Raw genomic sequence first — 20174 nt, forward strand, 5'->3', positions numbered from 1 at the left:
AAAGATTAAGACTAATAGTGGTCAAAGTAGTAACCTACAATAAGCAAAAACTCCAGGTAAAAACATTGTCTAGACATGTACATGAAATACAATAGATGGCTGTAATCACACCTGGCTAACTTGATGGGTCCTGTATTCATCTGGTGAAGTGTTCTGTTTAGACATCTAGTTAACTAAACAATTAACCGGCATAATCCCAACTCCTACTACTGTTAGGTTCTAAATATGAGTAAGAACTCAACGGACACTGTGAAAGCTTAAACCAAGTTTATTCATCCCAAATGATCGAACAGCTGAACCAACAAAAACATTCACACAGCACTGATATTTAACCCTTCCTCCTATGCGGAGTCTCCTCCTACACATCTGAACAGCCAATTCATCTCTGTTGCTAGGCAGAACCTTGGTGATATCTGTTCTACCTCACTTCATCTGACCTCTAACCCCAAATGGCTCACTCCTCCCCAACTCACGGCTGTCATGGTGACTGGTACCAGACTGTCTCTTCTCCTCCCAGAGGATCCCCGATGGCAAACAATAACATATCCTGACATAATGTAAACCTTATACATTACCCTCCCTCTCTGACATATCCTGACATAATGTAAACCTTATACATTACCCTCCCTCAGTGACATCCTGACATAATGTAAACGTTATACATTACCCTCTCTCTGACATGTCCTGACATAATGTAAACCTTATACATTACCCTCCCTCTCTGACATATCCTGACATAATGTAAACCTTATACATTACCCTCCCTCAGTGACATCCTGACAATGTAAACGTTATACATTACCCTCCCTCCCTCAGTGACATGAATAAGTATATTTCATATTCTCAGAACCCAACAATGCCTTTTATATAATTATTCAACATATCAAATGGCTATGGTAGGCTACAAAACCTTTCATAGAGCTGAAAGCCCACGCATTTTCTTCAACAAATGTACCTTTTTCTAGTTTAGTCATGTTGATCTTAGAAGTGTTTACTTTGCAGGTTGACTTGCAATTTCCCGTACATTGGATGGCCAGATCAACAGGAAGTATTGACTCTACAGCTAACCCTCTTCATCCACTGGCTGTAACATTACATTATATAACTCTACAGTTAAACCTCTTCATCCATTGGTATCACATAAGATAACTTCATAAAAAAATAGTATCCCTTTGAGATGAATTCATGGAAATAGACAAATAATTTTATCAAACATTAAAATATTAAGAGACTAACTAGAAATGATTTCCATAGAAACTAGGTGAAAAGACAGTTCCCTTTTGGAGTACAGTAACCATCCTCATCCTGGTTCCCTGAGTGTCTGGCGGAAAGTCATAACACCTTAGACCAGGTGTGTGTCACACCTTGGAGAAGGCTGTCAGCAGGGCTCCAGCGAGAACCAATGAGAACGCCATGCCCAGGATGAGGAAGTTACACCAACCCTGAGGACGAGAGGAGAGGTCATTTAAGCAATTGACCATATACCACACCCTTCTCGGGCATTATTGCTTAATTATGCCACGGCATTGTTGATTACTATTCAATTCTGATTGGCTAGAAGGGCATTCTAAGGGGTAATACCAGACGGACAGGTAGTAAAGATGTTGCACACCTCTGAAGGTGGCAGCTACCATTATTTTACTGTTGTTGCAGCATGAGGACCTAAGGAGATGAACATTCACTTCTCCTTCTCCTTCCATTTGTTCTTAACTGACTTGCCTAGTTAAATAAATAAAATCCTCCCATGTTTCTCATTTGACCAGCTGTTTTCAGCAACTGGTATTGTTGAAGTCAGGTGTCCTATTGACGTATTTACTAGCCTAGTGTTTGATATGAGATCTCATCTGTCATGAACAGTGTCTTGACGAGAGAGAAGCTTTTCTACGGCGAAATCGCGTCTCATCAGCTCATTGTTTTGATCTGTTTTATTTGCACCAAAGAAAACAAGTGAGGTTGGAAGGCCAAGGACTTATGAAGTCCAGAAACCTAATAAATGGGTTAGGGTTAGTCTTTATATAAATGACTAGTGGGCGTCATCCCAACCACGTAGTCTTATTTACAAGATATATATATATAAATGACTAGTGAGCGTCGTCCCAACCACGTAGTCTTATTTACAAAATATATATACCCATGACTAGTGGGTGGCGTCCCAACCACATAGTCTTATTTACAAGATATAGTACAGTCAGCGTTTATCCCACCACTTCTCAACCTCATATTCATCATCTCCAGCACCAAACCAGTGTCTCCATGTGAAAACTGTTTATATGATCTGTGACATCACAGGCCAGGACCTAAAGAACGCTTCTCTGTGACATCACAGGCCAGGACCTAAAGAACGCTTCTCTGTGACATCACAGGCCAGGACCTAAAGAACGCTTCTCTGTGACATCACAGGCCAGGACCTAAAGAACGCTTCTCTGTGACATCACAGGCCAGGATCTAAAGAATGCTTCTCATAAATAATTTCACATTTTCGAAATTGATCAAATCTCAAATCTAGTGTAAAGGCATTTTAGAAGCTTTGCCTCCATAGCTAATACCGGACACTCACTCTTCATCGCGCAGTTTTCTAAACTCCCCACTCCATTTAATGCCCAGATGTTTAGATGTATTTTTTATTGTACTTTTGTAATGTTTTTTTGTGACATGAATCATAATTACAGTCTCTCAGGTTGCGTGATCCTCGTAATGTTCCGGGAAAAATACAACTAATGGGACGCAGAATTAAATGCATTTCACACTCGCACAAATGAGACCAGTTATTTTTCGTATTTGCATTTAATTTCTTTCACTAGCAAATGTGAGTGAACTGCTTGCACTTTAGAGCCCACTGAAAGTCCATCTTATGTTCTCTAATGTTAGCTTGAAACAATTAGTGTTTACCTTTCCACAACACACGGAGTCGAAATGGATTTGTCCATGTGTTCACATACAGCATCACAACAAACAGGATGAGGGGCAGACACCGGGTAGCTACGTCTAATAGTAATGGATTCATCTCCATGTCTTTTGGCACAAACTCTGTACATGCCTGTGTGTTGCAGCTCGAGAATCGGTATGTGTAGTTGGTACCAAAATGCGTGCATGTTGGTAGGTCTGATACCAGTCAAAAGTTTGGACACCTACTCATGCAAGGATTTTCCTTTATTTTGACTATTTTCTACATTGCAATATAATAGTGAAGATCAAAACTATGAAATCACACATGGAATCATGTAGTAACCAAAAAAGTGTTAAACAAATCGAAATATATTTTATATATTTGAGATTCTTCAAATAGCCACCCTTTGCCTTGATGACAGCATGGCATTCTCTCAACCAGCTTCATGAGTTAGTCACCAGGAATGCATTTCAATTAACAGGTGTGCCTTAATGCGTTTGAGATATTTGTAACTCACAAGTGAAAAAGGTTAACATGTTTCTATAAGTTTGCTTTGGTAATATATGTGGTAACATATTTTTGAATAGAACGGTTACGTACCTTAACCTCCTTAAAGACCACCACTCCCCAAAGAGCTGCAATCAGACCAGGACCCTACAGAGACACACACTTAACACAGTAAAGTGGGGCGGCAGGGTAGCCTAGTGGTTAGAGCGTTGGACTAGTAACTGGAAGGTTGCAAGTTCAAACCCCCGAACTGACTTGCCTAGTTAAATAAAGGTCAAATAAATAAATAAAAACAGAACTGCCGTAGCATCGACACAGTACTGCTGTAGCATTGACACAGTGCAGCCGTAGTATTAATATTTTACTGCCATATTATTAGTATAGCCCTGCCGTAGTATTAATATAGTACTGCAGTAGTATTAATATAGTACTGCCGTGGTATTAATATAGTACTGCCGTGGTATTAATAACAGTGCAGCCGTATTAGTATAGTACTGCCGAAATATTACTGTGGTATTAATGTAGTACCGCTGTAGTATTAATATAGTACCGCTGCAGTATTAATATAGTACCGCTGCAGTATTGATATAGTACCGCTGCAGTATTGATATAGTACCGCTGTAGTATTAATATAGTACCGCTGCAGTATTAATATAATACCGCTGCAGTATTGATATAGTACCGCTGCAGTATTGATATAGTACCGCTGCAGTATTGATATAGTACCGCCGCAGTATTGATATAGTACCGCCGCAGTATTGATATAGTACCGCCGCAGTATTGATATAGTACCGCCGCAGTATTGATATAGTACAGTATTGATATAGTACCGCCGCAGTATTGATATAGTACCGCCGCAGTATTGATATAGTACAGTATTGATATAGTATTGATATAGTACCGCCGCAGTATTGATATAGTACCGCCGCAGTATTAATATAATACCGCCGCAGTATTGATATAGTACCGCCGCAGTATTGATATAGTACCGCCGTAGTATTGACACAGTACCGCCGTAGTATTAACACAGTACCGCCGTAGTATTAACACAGTACCGCTGTAGTATTAACACAGTACCGCCGTAGTATTAACACAGTACCGCCGTAGTATTAATATAATACCGCCGTAGTATTAATATAGTACCGCCGTAGTATTAACACAGTACCGCCGTAGTATTAACACAGTACCGCCGTAGTATTAACACAGTACCGCCGTAGTATTAACACAGTACCGCCGTAGTATTAACACAGTACCGCCGTAGTATTAACACAGTACCGCCGTAGTATTAACACAGTACCGCCGTAGTATTAACACAGTACCGCCGTAGTATTAACACAGTACCGCTGTAGTATTAATACTCACCGTGGTTATTATGGGGAAACTGACCACAGCACTCAGGTAGGTGTTGGCCAGAAACCAGCAGCAGGTAGCAATACCCCACATCACCCCAGAGACAAAGCCTGGATGAAAATACACACAGTGTGAATAACCCAACAATCTCTCTAGGTGTGTGTACCAGGGAGTGTAACTCTCTAGGTGTGTGTGTGTGTGTGTGTGTACCAGGGAGTATAACTCTCTAGGTGTGTGTGTGTGTGTGTGTGTACCAGGGAGTATAACTCTCTAGGTGTGTGTGTGTGTGTGTGTGTACCAGGGAGTATAACTCTCTAGGTGTGTGTGTGTGTGTGTGTGTACCAGGGAGTATAACTCTCTAGGTGTGTGTGTGTGTGTGTGTGTGTACCAGGGAGTATAACTCTCTAGGTGTGTGTGTGTGTGTGTGTGTACCAGGGAGTATAACTCTCTAGGTGTGTGTGTGTGTGTGTGTGTACCAGGGAGTATAACTCTCTAGGTGTGTGTGTGTGTGTGTGTGTACCAGGGAGTATAACTCTCTAGGTGTGTGTGTGTGTGTGTGTGTGTGTACCAGGGAGTATAACTCTCTAGGTGTGTGTGTGTGTGTGTGTGTGTGTACCAGGGAGTATAACTCTCTAGGTGTGTGTGTGTGTGTGTGTGTGTACCAGGGAGTATAACTCTCTAGGTGTGTGTGTGTGTGTGTGTGTGTGTACCAGGGAGTATAACTCTCTAGGTGTGTGTGTGTGTGTGTGTGTGTACCAGGGAGTATAACTCTCTAGGTGTGTGTGTGTGTGTGTGTGTGTACCAGGGAGTATAACTCTCTAGGTGTGTGTGTGTGTGTGTGTGTGTACCAGGGAGTATAACTCTCTAGGTGTGTGTGTGTGTGTGTGTGTACCAGGGAGTATAACTCTCTAGGTGTGTGTGTGTGTGTGTGTGTACCAGGGAGTATAACTCTCTAGGTTAGGTGTGTGTGTGTGTGTGTACCAGGGAGTATAACTCTCTAGGTGTGTGTGTGTGTGTGTGTGTACCAGGGAGTATAACTCTCTAGGTGTGTGTGTGTGTGTGTGTGTACCAGGGAGTATAACTCTCTAGGTGTGTGTGTGTGTGTGTGTACCAGGGAGTATAACTCTCTAGGTGTGTGTGTGTGTGTGTGTACCAGGGAGTATAACTCTCTAGGGTGTGTGTGTGTGTGTGTACCAGGGAGTATAACTCTCTAGGTTGTGTGTGTGTGTGTGTACCAGGGAGTATAACTCTCTAGGTTGTGTGTGTGTGTGTGTGTACCAGGGAGTATAACTCTCTAGGTGTGTGTGTGTGTGTGTGTGTGTACCAGGGAGTATAACTCTCTAGGTTTTGTGTGTGTGTGTGTGTGTGTGTACCAGGGAGTATAACTCTCTAGGGTTTGTGTGTGTGTGTGTGTACCAGGGAGTATAACTCTCTAGGTTTTGTGTGTGTGTGTGTGTACCAGGGAGTATAACTCTCTAGGTTTGTGTGTGTGTGTGTGACCAGGGAGTATAACTCTCTAGGTTTGTGTGTGTGTGTGTGTACCAGGTATAAGTATAGGTTTGTCTCTAGGTACCAGGGAGTATAACTCTCTAGGTTTGTGTGTGTGTGTGTACCAGGGAGTATAACTCTCTAGGTTTGTGTGTGTGTGTGTGTACCAGGGAGTATAACTCTCTAGGTTTGTGTGTGTGTGTGTGTACCAGGAGTATAACTCTCTAGGTTTGTGCTGTGTGTGTGTACCAGGGAGTATAACTCTCTAGGTTTGTGTGTGTGTGTGTGTACCAGGGAGTATAACTCTCTAGGTTTGTGTGTGTGTGTGTGTACCAGGGAGTATAACTCTCTAGGGTGTGTGTGTGTGTGTACCAGGGAGTATAACTCTCTAGGTTTTGTGTGTGTGTGTGTACCAGGGAGTATAACTCTCTAGGGGTGTGTGTGTGTATACTCTCTAGGTGTGTGTGTGTACCAGGGAGTATAACTCTAGGGTTGTGTGTGTGTGTGTGTACCAGGGAGTATAACTCTAGGTTTGTTGTGTGTGTGTGTACCAGGGAGTATAACTCTCTAGGGTTGTGTGTGTGTGTGTGTACCAGGGAGTATAACTCTCTAGGTTTGTGTGTGTGTGTACCAGGGAGTATAACTCTCTAGGTTTGTGTGTGTGTGTACCAGGGAGTATAACTCTCTAGGTTTGTGTGTGTGTGTACCAGGGAGTATAACTCTCTAGGTGTGTGTGTGTGTACCAGGTAGTATTGCTCTAGGGTAGACTCTAGGTGTGTGTGTGTACCAGGCAGTATTGCTCTAGGGTAGACTCTAGGTGTATGTACCAGGTAGTATTGCTCTAGGGTAGACTCTAGGTGTATGTACCAGGTAGTATTGCTCTAGGGTAGACTCTAGGTGTATGTACCAGGTAGTATTGCTCTAGGGTAGACTCTATGGGTGTGTGTGTACGTACCAGGTAGTATTGCTCTAGGGTAGACTCTAGGTGTATGTACCAGGTAGTATTGCTCTAGGGTAGACTCTAGGTGTGTGTACCAGGTAGTATTGCTCTAGGGTAGACTCTAGGTGTATGTACCAGGTAGTATTGCTATAGGGTAGACTCTAGGTGTATGTACCAGGTAGTATTGCTCTAGGGTAGACTCTAGGTGTATGTACCAGGTAGTATTGCTCTAGGGTAGACTCTAGGTGTATGTACCAGGTAGTATTGCTCTAGGGTAGACTCTAGGTGTGTGTACCAGGTAGTATTGCTCTAGGGTAGACTCTAGGTGTATGTACCAGGTAGTATTGCTCTAGGGTAGACTCTAGGTGTGTGTACCAGGTAGTATTGCTCTAGGGTAGACTCTAGGTGTGTGTACCAGGTAGTATTGCTCTAGGGTAGACTCTAGGTGTATGTACCAGGTATTATTGCTCTAGGGTAGACTCTAGGTGTGTGTGTGTGTGTGTACCAGGTAGTATTGCTCTAGGGTAGACTCTAGGTGTATGTACCAGGTAGTATTGCTCTAGGGTAGACTCTAGGTGTATGTACCAGGTAGTATTGCTCTAGGGTAGACTCTAGGTGTGTGTACCAGGTAGTATTGCTCTAGGGTAGACTCTAGGTGTATGTACCAGGTAGTATTGCTCTAGGGTAGACTCTAGGTGTGTGTACCAGGTAGTATTGCTCTAGGGTAGACTCTAGGTGTGTGTGTGTGTACCAGGTAGTATTGCTCTAGGGTAGACTCTAGGTGTATGTACCAGGTAGTATTGCTCTAGGGTAGACTCTAGGTGTGTGTACCAGGTAGTATTGCTCTAGGGTAGACTCTAGGTGTATGTACCAGGTAGTATTGCTCTAGGGTAGACTCCAGGTGTATGTACCAGGTAGTATTGCTCTAGGGTAGACTCTAGGTGTATGTGTGTACCAGGTAGTATTGCTCTAGGGTAGACTCTAGGTGTATGTGTGTACCAGGTAGTATTGCTCTAGGGTAGACTCTAGGTGTGTGTACCAGGTAGTATTGCTCTAGGGTAGACTCTAGGTGTATGTACCAGGTAGTATTGCTCTAGGGTAGACTCTAGGTGTATGTACCAGGTAGTATTGCTCTAGGGTAGACTCCAGGTGTATGTACCAGGTAGTATTGCTCTAGGGTAGACTCTAGGTGTATGTGTGTACCAGGTAGTATTGCTCTAGGGTAGACTCTAGGTGTATGTGTGTACCAGGTAGTATTGCTCTAGGGTAGACTCTAGGTGTATGTGTGTACCAGGTAGTATTGCTCTAGGGTAGACTCTAGGTGTGTGTACCAGGTAGTATTGCTCTAGGGTAGACTCTAGGTGTATGTACCAGGTAGTATTGCTCTAGGGTAGACTCTAGGTGTGTGTGTGTGTACCAGGTAGTATTGTTCTAGGGTAGACTCTAGGTGTATGTACCAGGTAGTATTGCTCTAGGGTAGACTCCAGGTGTATGTACCAGGTAGTATTGCTCTAGGGTAGACTCTAGGTGTATGTGTGTACCAGGTAGTATTGCTCTAGGGTAGACTCTAGGTGTATGTGTGTACCAGGTAGTATTGCTCTAGGGTAGACTCTAGGTGTATGTACCAGGTAGTATTGCTCTAGGGTAGATTCAAGGTGTGTGTACCAGGTAGTATTGCTCTAGGGTAGACTCTAGGTGTATGTACCAGGTAGTATTGCTCTAGGGTAGATTCAAGGTGTATGTACCAGGTAGTATTGCTCTAGGGTAGACTCTAGGTGTATGTACCAGGTAGTATTGCTCTAGGGTAGACTCTAGGTTTGTTCTTCATGGCAGCGCAGTAGATCAGGAAGTAGACCGTACTGGTCAGGAATATCCCACTGAACTGGGCAAACACATAGTCCAGATCTACACACACACACACACACACACACACACACACACACAGACAGACAGAGAGAGAGAGGAAAGAAAATATCAGCCAAGTGCTGCTGGAGACCATAGAGATATGTAGAGATCACAACGTATCCCTGCCATTATGGTGGCACCATAGAGATATGTAGAGATCACAACGTATCTCTGCCATTATGGTGGCACCATAGAGATATGTAGAGATCACAACGTATCCCTGCCATTATGGTGGCACCATAGAGATGTGTAGAGATCACAACGTATCCCTGCCATTATGGTGGCACCATAGAGATGTGTAGAGATCACAACGTATCTCTGCCATTATGGTGGCACCATAGAGATGTGTAGAGATCACAACGTATCTCTGCCATTATGGTGGCACCATAGAGATGTGTAGAGATCACAACGTATCCCTGCCATTATGGTGGCACCATAGAGATGTGTAGAGATCACAACGTATCTCTGCCATTATGGTGGCACCATAGAGATGTGTAGAGATCACAACGTATCCCTGCCATTATGGTGGCACCATAGAGATGTATAGAGATCACAACGTATCCCTGCCATTATGGTGGCACCATAGAGATGTATAGAGATCACAATGTATCTCTGCCATTATGGTGGCACCATAGAGATGTATAGAGATCACATCGTATCTCTACCATTATGGTGGCACCATGGAGATGTATAGAGATCACAACGTATCTCTGCCGTTATGGTGGCACCATGGAGATGTATAGAGATCACAACATTGTATCTATGCTGTTATGGATGCACCATAGAGATGTATAGAGATCACAACATTGTATCTATGCTGTTATGGTGGCACCATAGAGATGTATAGAGATCACAACATTGTATCTATGCTGTTATGGATGCACCATAGAGATGTATAGAGATCACAACATTGTATCTATGCTGTTATGGATGCACCATAGAGATGTATAGAGATCACAACATTGTATCTATGCTGTTATGGTGGCACCATAGAGATGTATAGAGATCACAACATTGTATCTATGCTGTTATGGTGGCACCATAGAGATGTATAGAGATCACAACATTGTATCTATGCTGTTATGGTGGCACCATAGAGATGTATAGAGATCACAACATTGTATCTATGCTGTTAGGGATGCACCATAGAGATGTATAGAGATCACAACATTGTATCTATGCTGTTATGGTGGCACCATAGAGATGTATAGAGATCACAACATTGTATCTATGCTGTTATGGTGGCACCATAGAGATGTATAGAGATCACAACATTGTATCTATGCTGTTATGGTGGCACCATAGAGATGTATAGAGATCACAACATTGTATCTATGCTGTTATGGTGGCACCATAGAGATGTATAGAGATCACAACATTGTATCTATGCTGTTATGGATGCACCATAGAGATGTATAGAGATCACAACATTGTATCTATGCTGTTATGGTGGCACCATAGAGATCACAACATTGTATCTATGCTGTTATGGTGGCACCATAGAGATATATAGAGATCACAACATTGTATCTATGCTGTTATGGTGGCACCATAGAGATGTATAGAGATCACAACATTGTATCTATGCTGTTATGGTGGCACCATAGAGATATATAGAGATCACAACATTGTATCTATGCTGTTATGGTGGCACCATAGAGATATATAGAGATCACAACATTGTATCTATGCTGTTATGGTGGCACCATAGAGATCGTAACGTTGTATCTCCATTTGAAAGTAGTACATTTTCTTCTTCTTTTGATGTTTAAAAAAAGTGCAAAGTTAATATTGGTGATTTACTGCCACCTGCAGTGCTGGAGCCATGAACTGAATCTTTTGACATAAATGTATTGTGGCCACTAGATGGCGGTCATATAGCTTAAAGCCATTTACAAACCATGCAACTCAATGTGAAGAAGAAGATAATGCTGTGATCAAGGCCGGCCCGCTCATTAGGCCGGATTAGGCACTAAACTAACCAAGACGCACCTTTTTATTTTTTTTATTACCTTTATTTAACCAGGCAAGTTAGTTAAGACAAATTCTTATTTTCAATGACGGCCTAGGAACAGTGGGTTAACTGCCTGTTAAGGGGCAGAACGACAGATTTGTACCTTGTCAGCTCGGGGGTTTGAACTTGAAACCTTCTGGTTACTAGTCCAACGCTCTAACCACTAGGCTACCCTGCCGCCCCACCTCCAACAACTAAAATCTCAAATAATTCTGCCCAAAAACAAAAGCCAATCTCTCTCTCTCGAGAGAGAGAGAGCAGCGGTGAGGGGGAGAGACGGGTAATGCAGCTGTGAGGGGGAGAGACGGGTAATGCAGCTGTGAAGGGGAGAGACGGGTAATGCAGCTGTGAAGGGGAGAGACGGGTAATGCAGCTGTGAGGGGGAGAGACGGGTAATGCAGCTGAAGGAGAGAGACGGGTAATGCAGCTGAAGGAGAGAGACTGGGAATGCAGCTGACTGGGAGAGACTGTGAATGCATCTGTGACGTACCAAACTGGCTTGCCCCGGTGAAGTGGCTGTCATGATGTGCTGCGTGGTTCTTAATGTAGAGAACTGGAACAAAAGAGGTACCGTACAACAAACCTGCTGCCACAGCTAGGAGAGAACCACTGGAGGGAGAGGGGGGAGAGAGAGAGAGAGGGGGGAGAGAGATTAGAAAACACAGCTGAGAAATGAAAAGCTGGCCAAAAAGTATGTGGACACCTGCCTGTCTAACATCTCATTCCAAAATCACGGGCATTAACATGGAGCTGCTATAACAGCCTCCACTCTACTGGGAAGGCTTTCCACTAGATGTTGGAACATTGCTGTGTGGACTTGGTTCCATTCAGCCACAAGAGCATTAGTGAGGTCGAGCACTGATATTGGGTGAATCGGCCTGGCTCGTAGTCATCGTGCCAAGGCTGACAGTCCCTTTATCCTCTTGTTCGAGGCAGTGACAGTCCCTTTATCCTCTTGTTCGAGGCAGTGACAGTCCCTTTATCCTCTTGTTCGAGGCAGTGACAGTCCCTTTATCCTCTTGTTCGAGGCAGTGACAGTCCCTTTATCCTCTTGTTCGAGGCAGTGACAGTCCCTTTATCCTCTTGTTTGAGGCAGTGACAGTCCCTTTATCCTCTTGTTTGAGGCAGTGACAGTCCCTTTATCCTCTTGTTTGAGGCAGTGACAGTCCCTTTATCCTCTTGTTTGAGGCAGTGACAGTCCCTTTATCCTCTTGTAGGCAGTGACAGTCCCTTTATCCTCTTGTTTGAGGCAGTGACAGTCCCTTTATCCTCTTGTTTGAGGCAGTGACAGTCCCTTTATCCTCTTGTTTGAGGCAGTGACAGTCCCTTTATCCTCTTGTTTGAGGCAGTGACAGTCCCTTTATCCTCTTGTTGAGGCAGTGACAGTCCCTTTATCCTCTTGTTCGAGGCAGTGACAGTCCCTTTATCCTCTTGTTCGAGGCAGTGACAGTCCCTTTATCCTCTTGTTCGAGGCAGTGACAGTCCCTTTATCCTCTTGTTTGAGGCAGTGATTTTCCCCTCAAGCAGTGCAAGCCTCCCGCTCTGCAAATGTTAAGCGTGTCGAGCCTATGGTAAGATACGTACACCAGTCGTTTGGTCCGCGGTCTTAGTGTGTCAACCCACGAGTCATCAGACGACGTCCCACCATCTGCATTTACACACTGCACACACACACACACACACACAGTATTAAAATCTGCTCCACATTGATCAGCATCCAGACTGTTGTAGAGTGACTCAGGCTAGGAACAGCAGTGTCTCTCACGCCGTCTATGAGTAGTGGCTCCTCCTCTTCTGGTCTGGAGGACTGACTGTGAACATCACTCTTCACAAAGAAGAAGATCACAGCACTGAGGAGAGAGAGCACACCATGTTACATACTACACACCCTGTTACACACACTGTTACACACCACCATACACCCTGTTACACACCACCATACACCCTGTTACACACCAAACACGTTACACCCTGTTATACACCATGTTACATACTACACACACTGTTACACACCAAACACCATGTTACATACTACACACACTGTTACACACCCTGTTACACACACTGTTACACACCAAACACCATGTTACACACCCTGTTACACACCACCATACACCCTGTTACACACACTATTACACACCCTGTTACACCACCACCAAACACCTTGTTCCACACCCTGTTACACCACCACCAAACACCCTGTTCCACACCACCAAACACCCTGTTACACACCACCACCCAAACACCCAAACACCCTGTTACACACCACCAAACACCCTGTTACACACCACCAAACACCCTGTTACACACCACCAAACACCCTGTTACACACCACCAAACACCCTGTTACACACCACCAAACACCCTGTTACACACCACCAAACACCCTGTTACACACCACCAAACACCCTGTTACACACCACCAAACACCCTGTTACACACCACCAAACACCCTGTTACACACCACCAAACACCCTGTTACACACCACCAAACACCCTGTTACACACCACCAAACACCCTGTTACACACCACCAAACACCCTGTTACACACCACCAAACACCCTGTTACACACCACCAAACACCCTGTTACACACCACCAAACACCCTGTTACACACCACCAAACACCCTGTTACACACCACCAAACACCCTGTTCCACACCACCAAACACCCTGTTACACACCACCAAACACCCTGTTACACACCACCAAACACCCTGTTACACACCACCAAACACCCTGTTCCACACCAAACCTGTTACACACCAAACACCCTGTTACACACCACCAAACACCCTGTTACACACCACCAAACACCACACTGTTACCACCAAACACCCTGTTACACACCACCAAACACCCTGTTACACACCACCAAACACCCTGTTACACACCACCAAACACCCTGTTACACACCACCAAACACCCTGTTACACACCACAAACACACTGTTACACACCACCAAACACCCTGTTACACACACCAAACACCCTGTTACACACCACCAAACACCCTGTTACACACCACCAAACACCCTGTTACACACTGTTACACACAAACACCCTGTTACACCAAACACCCTGTTACACACCACCAAACACCCTGTTACACACCACCAACACCCTGTTACACACCACCACACACCCTGTTACACACCACCAAACACCCTGTTACACACCACCAAACACCCTGTTTACACACCCTGTTACACACCACCACACACCCTGTTACCACCACCAAACAAACACCACCAAACACCCTGTTCCACCACCACCAAACACCCTGTTACACACCACCAAACACCCTGTTACACACCACCAAACACCCTGTTACACACCAAACACCCTGTTACACACCACCAAACACCCTGTTCCACCACCACCAAACACCCTGTTCCACCACCACCAAACACCCTGTTCCACCACCACCAAACACCCTGTTCCACCACCACCAAACACCCTGTTCCACCACCACCAAACACCCTGTTCCACCACCACCAAACACCCTGTTCCACCACCACCAAACACCCTGTTCCACCACCACCAAACACCCTGTTCCACCACCACCAAACACCCTGTTCCACCACCACCAAACACCCTGTTCCACCACCACCAAACACCCTGTTCCACCACCACCAAACACCCTGTTCCACCACCACCAAACACCCTGTTCCACCACCACCAAACACCCTGTTCCACCCACCACCAAACACCCTGTTCCACCACCACCAAACACCCTGTTCCACCACCACCAAACACCCTGTTCCACCACCACCAAACACCCTGTTCCACAAACACCACCAAACACCCTGTTCCACACCACCAAACACCCTGTTCCACACCACCAAACAACACACCCTGTTCCACACCACCAAACACCCTGTTCCACACCACCAAACACCCTGTTACACACCACCAAACACCCTGTTCCACACCACCAAACACCCTGTTCCACACCACCAAACACCCTGTTACACATCCCTCCACGTTACACACCCCGTTATACTCCCCCCGCTACGCCCCACCACCACAAAAACACCCCTCATTACCTGAGCAGACAGCATCCTGCTCCACAGTAGTTGAGTGTTGGGTTAGAAACTTCCTCAGCATCGATCCCAAACCAGCCAAACCTAGAGATACACACACAGTGTATTGTAAGGATGTGTGAGGTGTGTGTGTGTGTGTGTGTCTCTCTAGGTTTGGCTGGTGTGTGTGCGGTGTGTGTGCGTGAGTTGTGTGTGCGGTGTGTGTGCTTGAGTTGTGTGTGCGCGCGTACCTGGAGCTTGCCCAACCAATGAGGAGGTTGAAAGAGGCCCAGATGAGGAGGCCCAGACCCAGACCGATGGTTTTCACTATGGGGACCACCGTGATGTTACCTACACACACACACACAAACACACGGATTAAATACTTACCTGTAGCCCAAAGGGCCCCCCCCCCAGCATGGCTAGAGGTATACTGACCTGTAGCCCAGATGGCCCCCCCCAGCATGGCTAGCGGCCAGAAGGTGGGAGACCCCAGAATAATGTTGACCACCAGAGATACGCTCCAGACTGCTGCACACAGCACCCACTGGAAGAACAGACCTGCAACACACACACACAACAAATCAAATGTTATTGGTCACATACACCTGCGGTACCACACTGCCAACAGCCGTAGCAAAGGTGAGTTGGACACACTTGGGGTGCATTCAGCAGGACACAGTGTTTTGGAAATGTTCAGATATAAATAGGCTGTGTGTGTGGGGGGGATACAATGTATAATAAGGAATCACATGAGCTCTATTCAATTGATTAGTGATGACGTAGCCTAATCAATCAGTGATCGATAAGTATTACACAATAAGGAAAGTTGCGTTTGGAAAGCCTCGGGAACAGTGGAAAGTTCAGAACACATAACATGAAATCGTACAGGAAAGAAGGTTAAACAATGTCAAGTTACCAGACCAACGAAACACCAGGAATAAACCAAGTGTCGTCTTTTCAAGCCGTTTAACCGGTCCCCGGTTAACACGTTGAGTAAACTAGCTAACGTTAGTTCTGAAGGCGTTGAACTCATTTTACATTTGTCTCGCTTCGTCCTTACCGTCTCCAGTGGGTATCTTCTTCACGGGGACAAAGTTAGAACCGTAAAACAGAACGGCCACCCCGCACGAGACGAAGCCGTAGGTTAGGTCGGTGCCGTTGGACGAGTTAGTCACGAGCTGCACCGAATACTTCCCGAGTTGTCCGGTATTCTCACCTGAAACAAGCACAAACTGGTCTGACACAGTAGTAGCCCATACAGACCCGTAGGAAATGACAAGAGACCTACGGTAACAAACCTGTAGATGTGTTCAATTCGGCGTCACATTGTACCGCCTGTAGTGTCGCTAGGAGCAGACATACACTGCTAACAACACTCAACAATAACATGACGAGCTGACTACTAACCTAGGCTACATTAACCAGCTGTTTCAATATACTACTTAGACGTTAACGGCGTAGACCGGTTCTACAACTCTGCAAGGTACTGACAACTGCGGTGCGGAGGAGTTACACTTCCGTGTACATCACATGACCACCGTGCAGTTCGTTTTGCACCGCTGGGCAATATTAACCCCAAAGATGGTGGATAAATAAGAGTTTTACTCAGGCCGTTTTACCATTGGATCATTTTGTTGTCAATGTTCCTGTCAGTGTAAGTTTCCTCTTTCTGCTTTTCCCGTGTGAGCTCCTGGTTCCTCCATAATATCTGTCATGCTCACGCAAGAGAGGGAACAGCTGGCTCTGGGTCTACTTGTTGGGCGCGTTCGAGGAGATTACTTTTATCAAAGGTGGTCACCACCATGTTGGTCACAGTCTTTTAAAGTGTGTTGCATTATGGGAATAAAAATTGTCCGACTTGCACCTACATATTGACTGCATGAACTTGACAAAAATCATGTGATCAAAGGTCATGAAGTTCTGACTGCAGTCGGCTGCAAGTTTCTGCAGTTGACCCTGAAGCCATCGCTGCATTGTGGGAGGATCTATTGTCAACCAATCATTAGGGTGTTTTTGTTTGACCCACGCAAACCTGACCAAAGATATGACTGAAACAGGAACCAATTTTGCCACAGTAGAGTTTGCCAGTTTGTAGTCCTGAAACCTGGATATAAATGACCTATTTTTGTTCAGCCATCCCTATGGGGAAAGAATAGGGTTTTGGAATAAGGTCTGAGGTTAACAGGTTTAGATATCAGTCAGTTAACATCAAATCAAATTTATTTATATAGCCCTTCGTACATCAGCTGATATCTCAAAGTGCTGTACAGAAACCCAGCCTAAAACCCCAAACAGCAAGCAATGCAGGTGTAGAAGCACGGTGGCTAGGAAAAACTCCCTAGAAAGGCCAAAACCTAGGAAGAAACCTAGAGAGGAACCAGGCTATGTGGGGTGGCCAGTCCTCTTCTGGCTGTGCCGGGTGGAGATTATAACAGAACATGGCCAAGATGTTCAAATGTTCATAAATGACCAGCATGGTTGACTAATAATAAGGCAGAACAGTTGAAACTGGAGCAGCAGCACAGTCAGGTGGAAGTTGAAACTGGAGCGGCAGCATGGCCAGGTGCACTGGGGACAGCAAGGAGTCATCATGTCAGGTAGTCCTGGGGCATGGTCCTAGGGCTCAGGTCAGTTGAAACTGGAACAGCAGCATGGCCAGGTGGACTGGGGACAGCAAGGAGTCATCATGTCAGGTAGTCCTGGGGCATGGTTCTAGGGCTCAGGTCCTCCGAGAGAGAGAAAGAAAGAGAGAAGGAGAGAATTAGAGAACGCACACTTAGATTCACACAGGACACCGAATAGGACAGGAGAAGTACTCCAGATATAACAAACTGACCCCAGCACCCCGACACATAAACTACTGCAGCATAAATACTGGAGGCTGAGACAGGAGGGGTCAGGAGACACTGTGGCCCCATCCGAGGACACCCCGGACAGGGCCAAACAGGAAGGATATAACCCCACCCACTTTGCCAAAGCACAGCCCCCACACCACTAGAGGGATATCTTCAACCACCAACTTACCATCCTGAGACAAGGCTGAGTATAGCCCACAAAGATCTCCGCCACGGCACAACCCAAGGGGGGCGCCAACCCAGACAGGATGACCACAACAGTGAATCAACCCACTCAGGTGACGCACCCCCTCCAGGGACGGCATGAGAGAGCCCCAGTAAGCCAGTGACTCAGCCCCTGTAATAGGGTTAGAGGCAGAGAATCCCAGTGGAAAGAGGGGAACCGGCCAGGCAGAGACAGCAAGGGCGGTTCGTTGCTCCAGAGCCTTTCTGTTCACCTTCCCACTCCTGGGCCAGACTACACTCAATCATATGACCCACTGAAGAGATGAGTCTTCAGTAAAGACTTAAAGGTTGAGACCGAGTTTGCGTCTCTGACATGGGTAGGCAGACCGTTCCATAAAAATGGAGCTCTATAGGAGAAAGCCCTGCCTCCAGCTGTTTGCTTAGAAATTCTAGGGACAATTAGGAGGCCTGCGTCTTGTGACCGTAGCGTACGTGTAGGTATGTACGGCAGGACCAAATCAGAGAGATAGGTAGGAGCAAGCCCATGTAATGCTTTGTAGGTTAGCAGTAAAACCTTGAAATCAGCCCTTGCTTTGTCAGGAAGCCAGTGTAGAGAGGCTAGCACTGGAGTAATATGATCAAATTTTTTGGTTCTAGTCAGGATTCTAGCAGCCGTATTTTAGCACTAACTGAAGTTTATTTAGTGCTTTATCCGGGTAGCCGGAAAATAGAGCATTGCAGTAGTCTAACCTAGAAGTGACAAAAGCATGGATTAATTTTTCTGCATCATTTTTGGACAGAAAGTTTCTGATTTTTGCAATGTTACGTAGATGGAAAAAAAGCTGTCCTCGAAATGGTCTTGATATGTTCTTCAAAAGAGAGATCAGGGTCCAGAGTAACGCCGAGGTCCTTCACAGTTTTGTTTGAGACGACTGTACAACCATTAAGATTAATTGTCAGATTCAACAGAAGATCTCTTTGTTTCTTGGGACCTAGAACAAGCATCTCTGTTTTGTCCGAGTTTAATAGTAGAAAGTTTGCAGCCATCCACTTCCTTATGTCTGAAACACAGGCTTCTAGCGAAGGCTTCATGGCTTCACCATGTTTCATTGAAATGTACAGCTGTGTGTCATCCGCATAGCAGTGAAAGTTTACATTATGTTTTCGAATAACATCCCCAAGAGGTAAAATATATAGTGAAAACAATAGTGGTCCTAAAACGGAACCTTGAGGAACACCTACATTTACAGTTGATTTGTCAGAGGACAAACCATTCACAGAGACAAACTGATATCTTTCCGACAGATAAGATCTAAACCAGGCCAGAACATGTCCGTGTAGACCAATTTGGGTTTCCAATCTCTCCAAAAGAATGTGGTGATCGATGGTATCAAAAGCAGCACTAAGGTCTAGGAGCACGAGGACAGATGCAGAGCCTCGGTCCGATGCCATTAAAATGTCATTTACCACCTTCACAAGTGCCGTCTCAGTGCTATGATGGGGTCTAAAACCAGACTGAAGCATTTCGTATACATTGTTTGTCTTCAGGAAGGCAGTGAGTTGCTGAGCAACAGCCTTCTCTAAAATTTTTGAGAGGAATGGAAGATTCGATATAGGCCGATAGTTTTTTATATTTTCTGGGTCAAGGTTTGGCTTTTTCAAGAGAGGCTTTATTACTGCCACTTTTAGTGAGTTTGGTACACATCCAGTGGATAGAGAGCCGTTTATTATGTTCAACATAGGAGGGCCAAGCACAGGAAGCAGCTCTTTCAGTAGTTTAGTTGGAATTAGGTCCAGTATGCAGCTTGAAGGTTTAGAGGCCATGATTATTTTCATCATTGTGTCAAGAGATGAACATGACCTTTTTGAGAGCGAGCGAGAGAGAGAGATGCTTTTCTCATGCCCCTACTTTCTCACTGGCCCTCATTAGCATATGACCAATCAGGTTGCAATATGCAAATAACAGCATATCTCTCCTTTTCACAGAACAAAGAATAGACTGCCTTTGTCTCAGCAGACCTCAAGGGATTATTCTG

The 20174-nt window shown here is 45.2% G+C and overlaps 1 protein-coding gene and 1 long non-coding RNA gene across 6 annotated transcripts; one reads left to right on the forward strand and one right to left on the reverse strand.

Moving 5' to 3' along the window:
• Nucleotides 1-252: 252 nt before the first annotated feature.
• Nucleotides 253-16681, reverse strand: tmem144a (transmembrane protein 144a). 4 transcript variants are annotated; one of them, XR_006082602.1, is made up of 13 exons: nucleotides 16417-16678; nucleotides 16179-16334; nucleotides 15554-15676; nucleotides 15367-15466; nucleotides 15140-15220; nucleotides 12857-12941; nucleotides 12676-12752; nucleotides 11582-11700; nucleotides 8958-9077; nucleotides 4757-4854; nucleotides 3488-3541; nucleotides 701-1442; nucleotides 253-563 (listed from the first exon to the last, which is right to left on the reverse strand). XR_006082602.1 is itself a non-coding variant. In XM_042316991.1 (12 exons), the coding sequence occupies exons 1-12, from the start codon at nucleotides 16505-16507 to the stop codon at nucleotides 1359-1361; spliced, it is 1188 nt and encodes a 395-aa protein (XP_042172925.1). In that variant the 5' UTR covers nucleotides 16508-16678; the 3' UTR covers nucleotides 253-1358. The 4 variants fall into 4 exon arrangements, 1 of the variants encoding a protein (XP_042172925.1); XR_006082601.1 differs by having other exon boundaries at nucleotides 611-1442; XM_042316991.1 differs by having other exon boundaries at nucleotides 253-1442.
• On the forward strand, nucleotides 7020-7982 carry LOC121845500. 2 transcript variants are annotated; one of them, XR_006082604.1, is made up of 4 exons: nucleotides 7027-7062; nucleotides 7191-7270; nucleotides 7681-7907; nucleotides 7954-7982. It is a non-coding gene; the product is annotated as an uncharacterized LOC121845500 (long non-coding RNA). The 2 variants fall into 2 exon arrangements; XR_006082605.1 differs by lacking the exon at nucleotides 7954-7982 and having other exon boundaries at nucleotides 7020-7062; nucleotides 7191-7310; nucleotides 7681-7784.
• Nucleotides 16682-20174: the final 3493 nt, after the last annotated feature.

Source organism: Oncorhynchus tshawytscha, unplaced genomic scaffold, assembly GCF_018296145.1.
Source record: "Oncorhynchus tshawytscha isolate Ot180627B unplaced genomic scaffold, Otsh_v2.0 Un_contig_740_pilon_pilon, whole genome shotgun sequence".
Taxonomy (NCBI): Eukaryota; Metazoa; Chordata; class Actinopteri; order Salmoniformes; family Salmonidae; genus Oncorhynchus; species Oncorhynchus tshawytscha.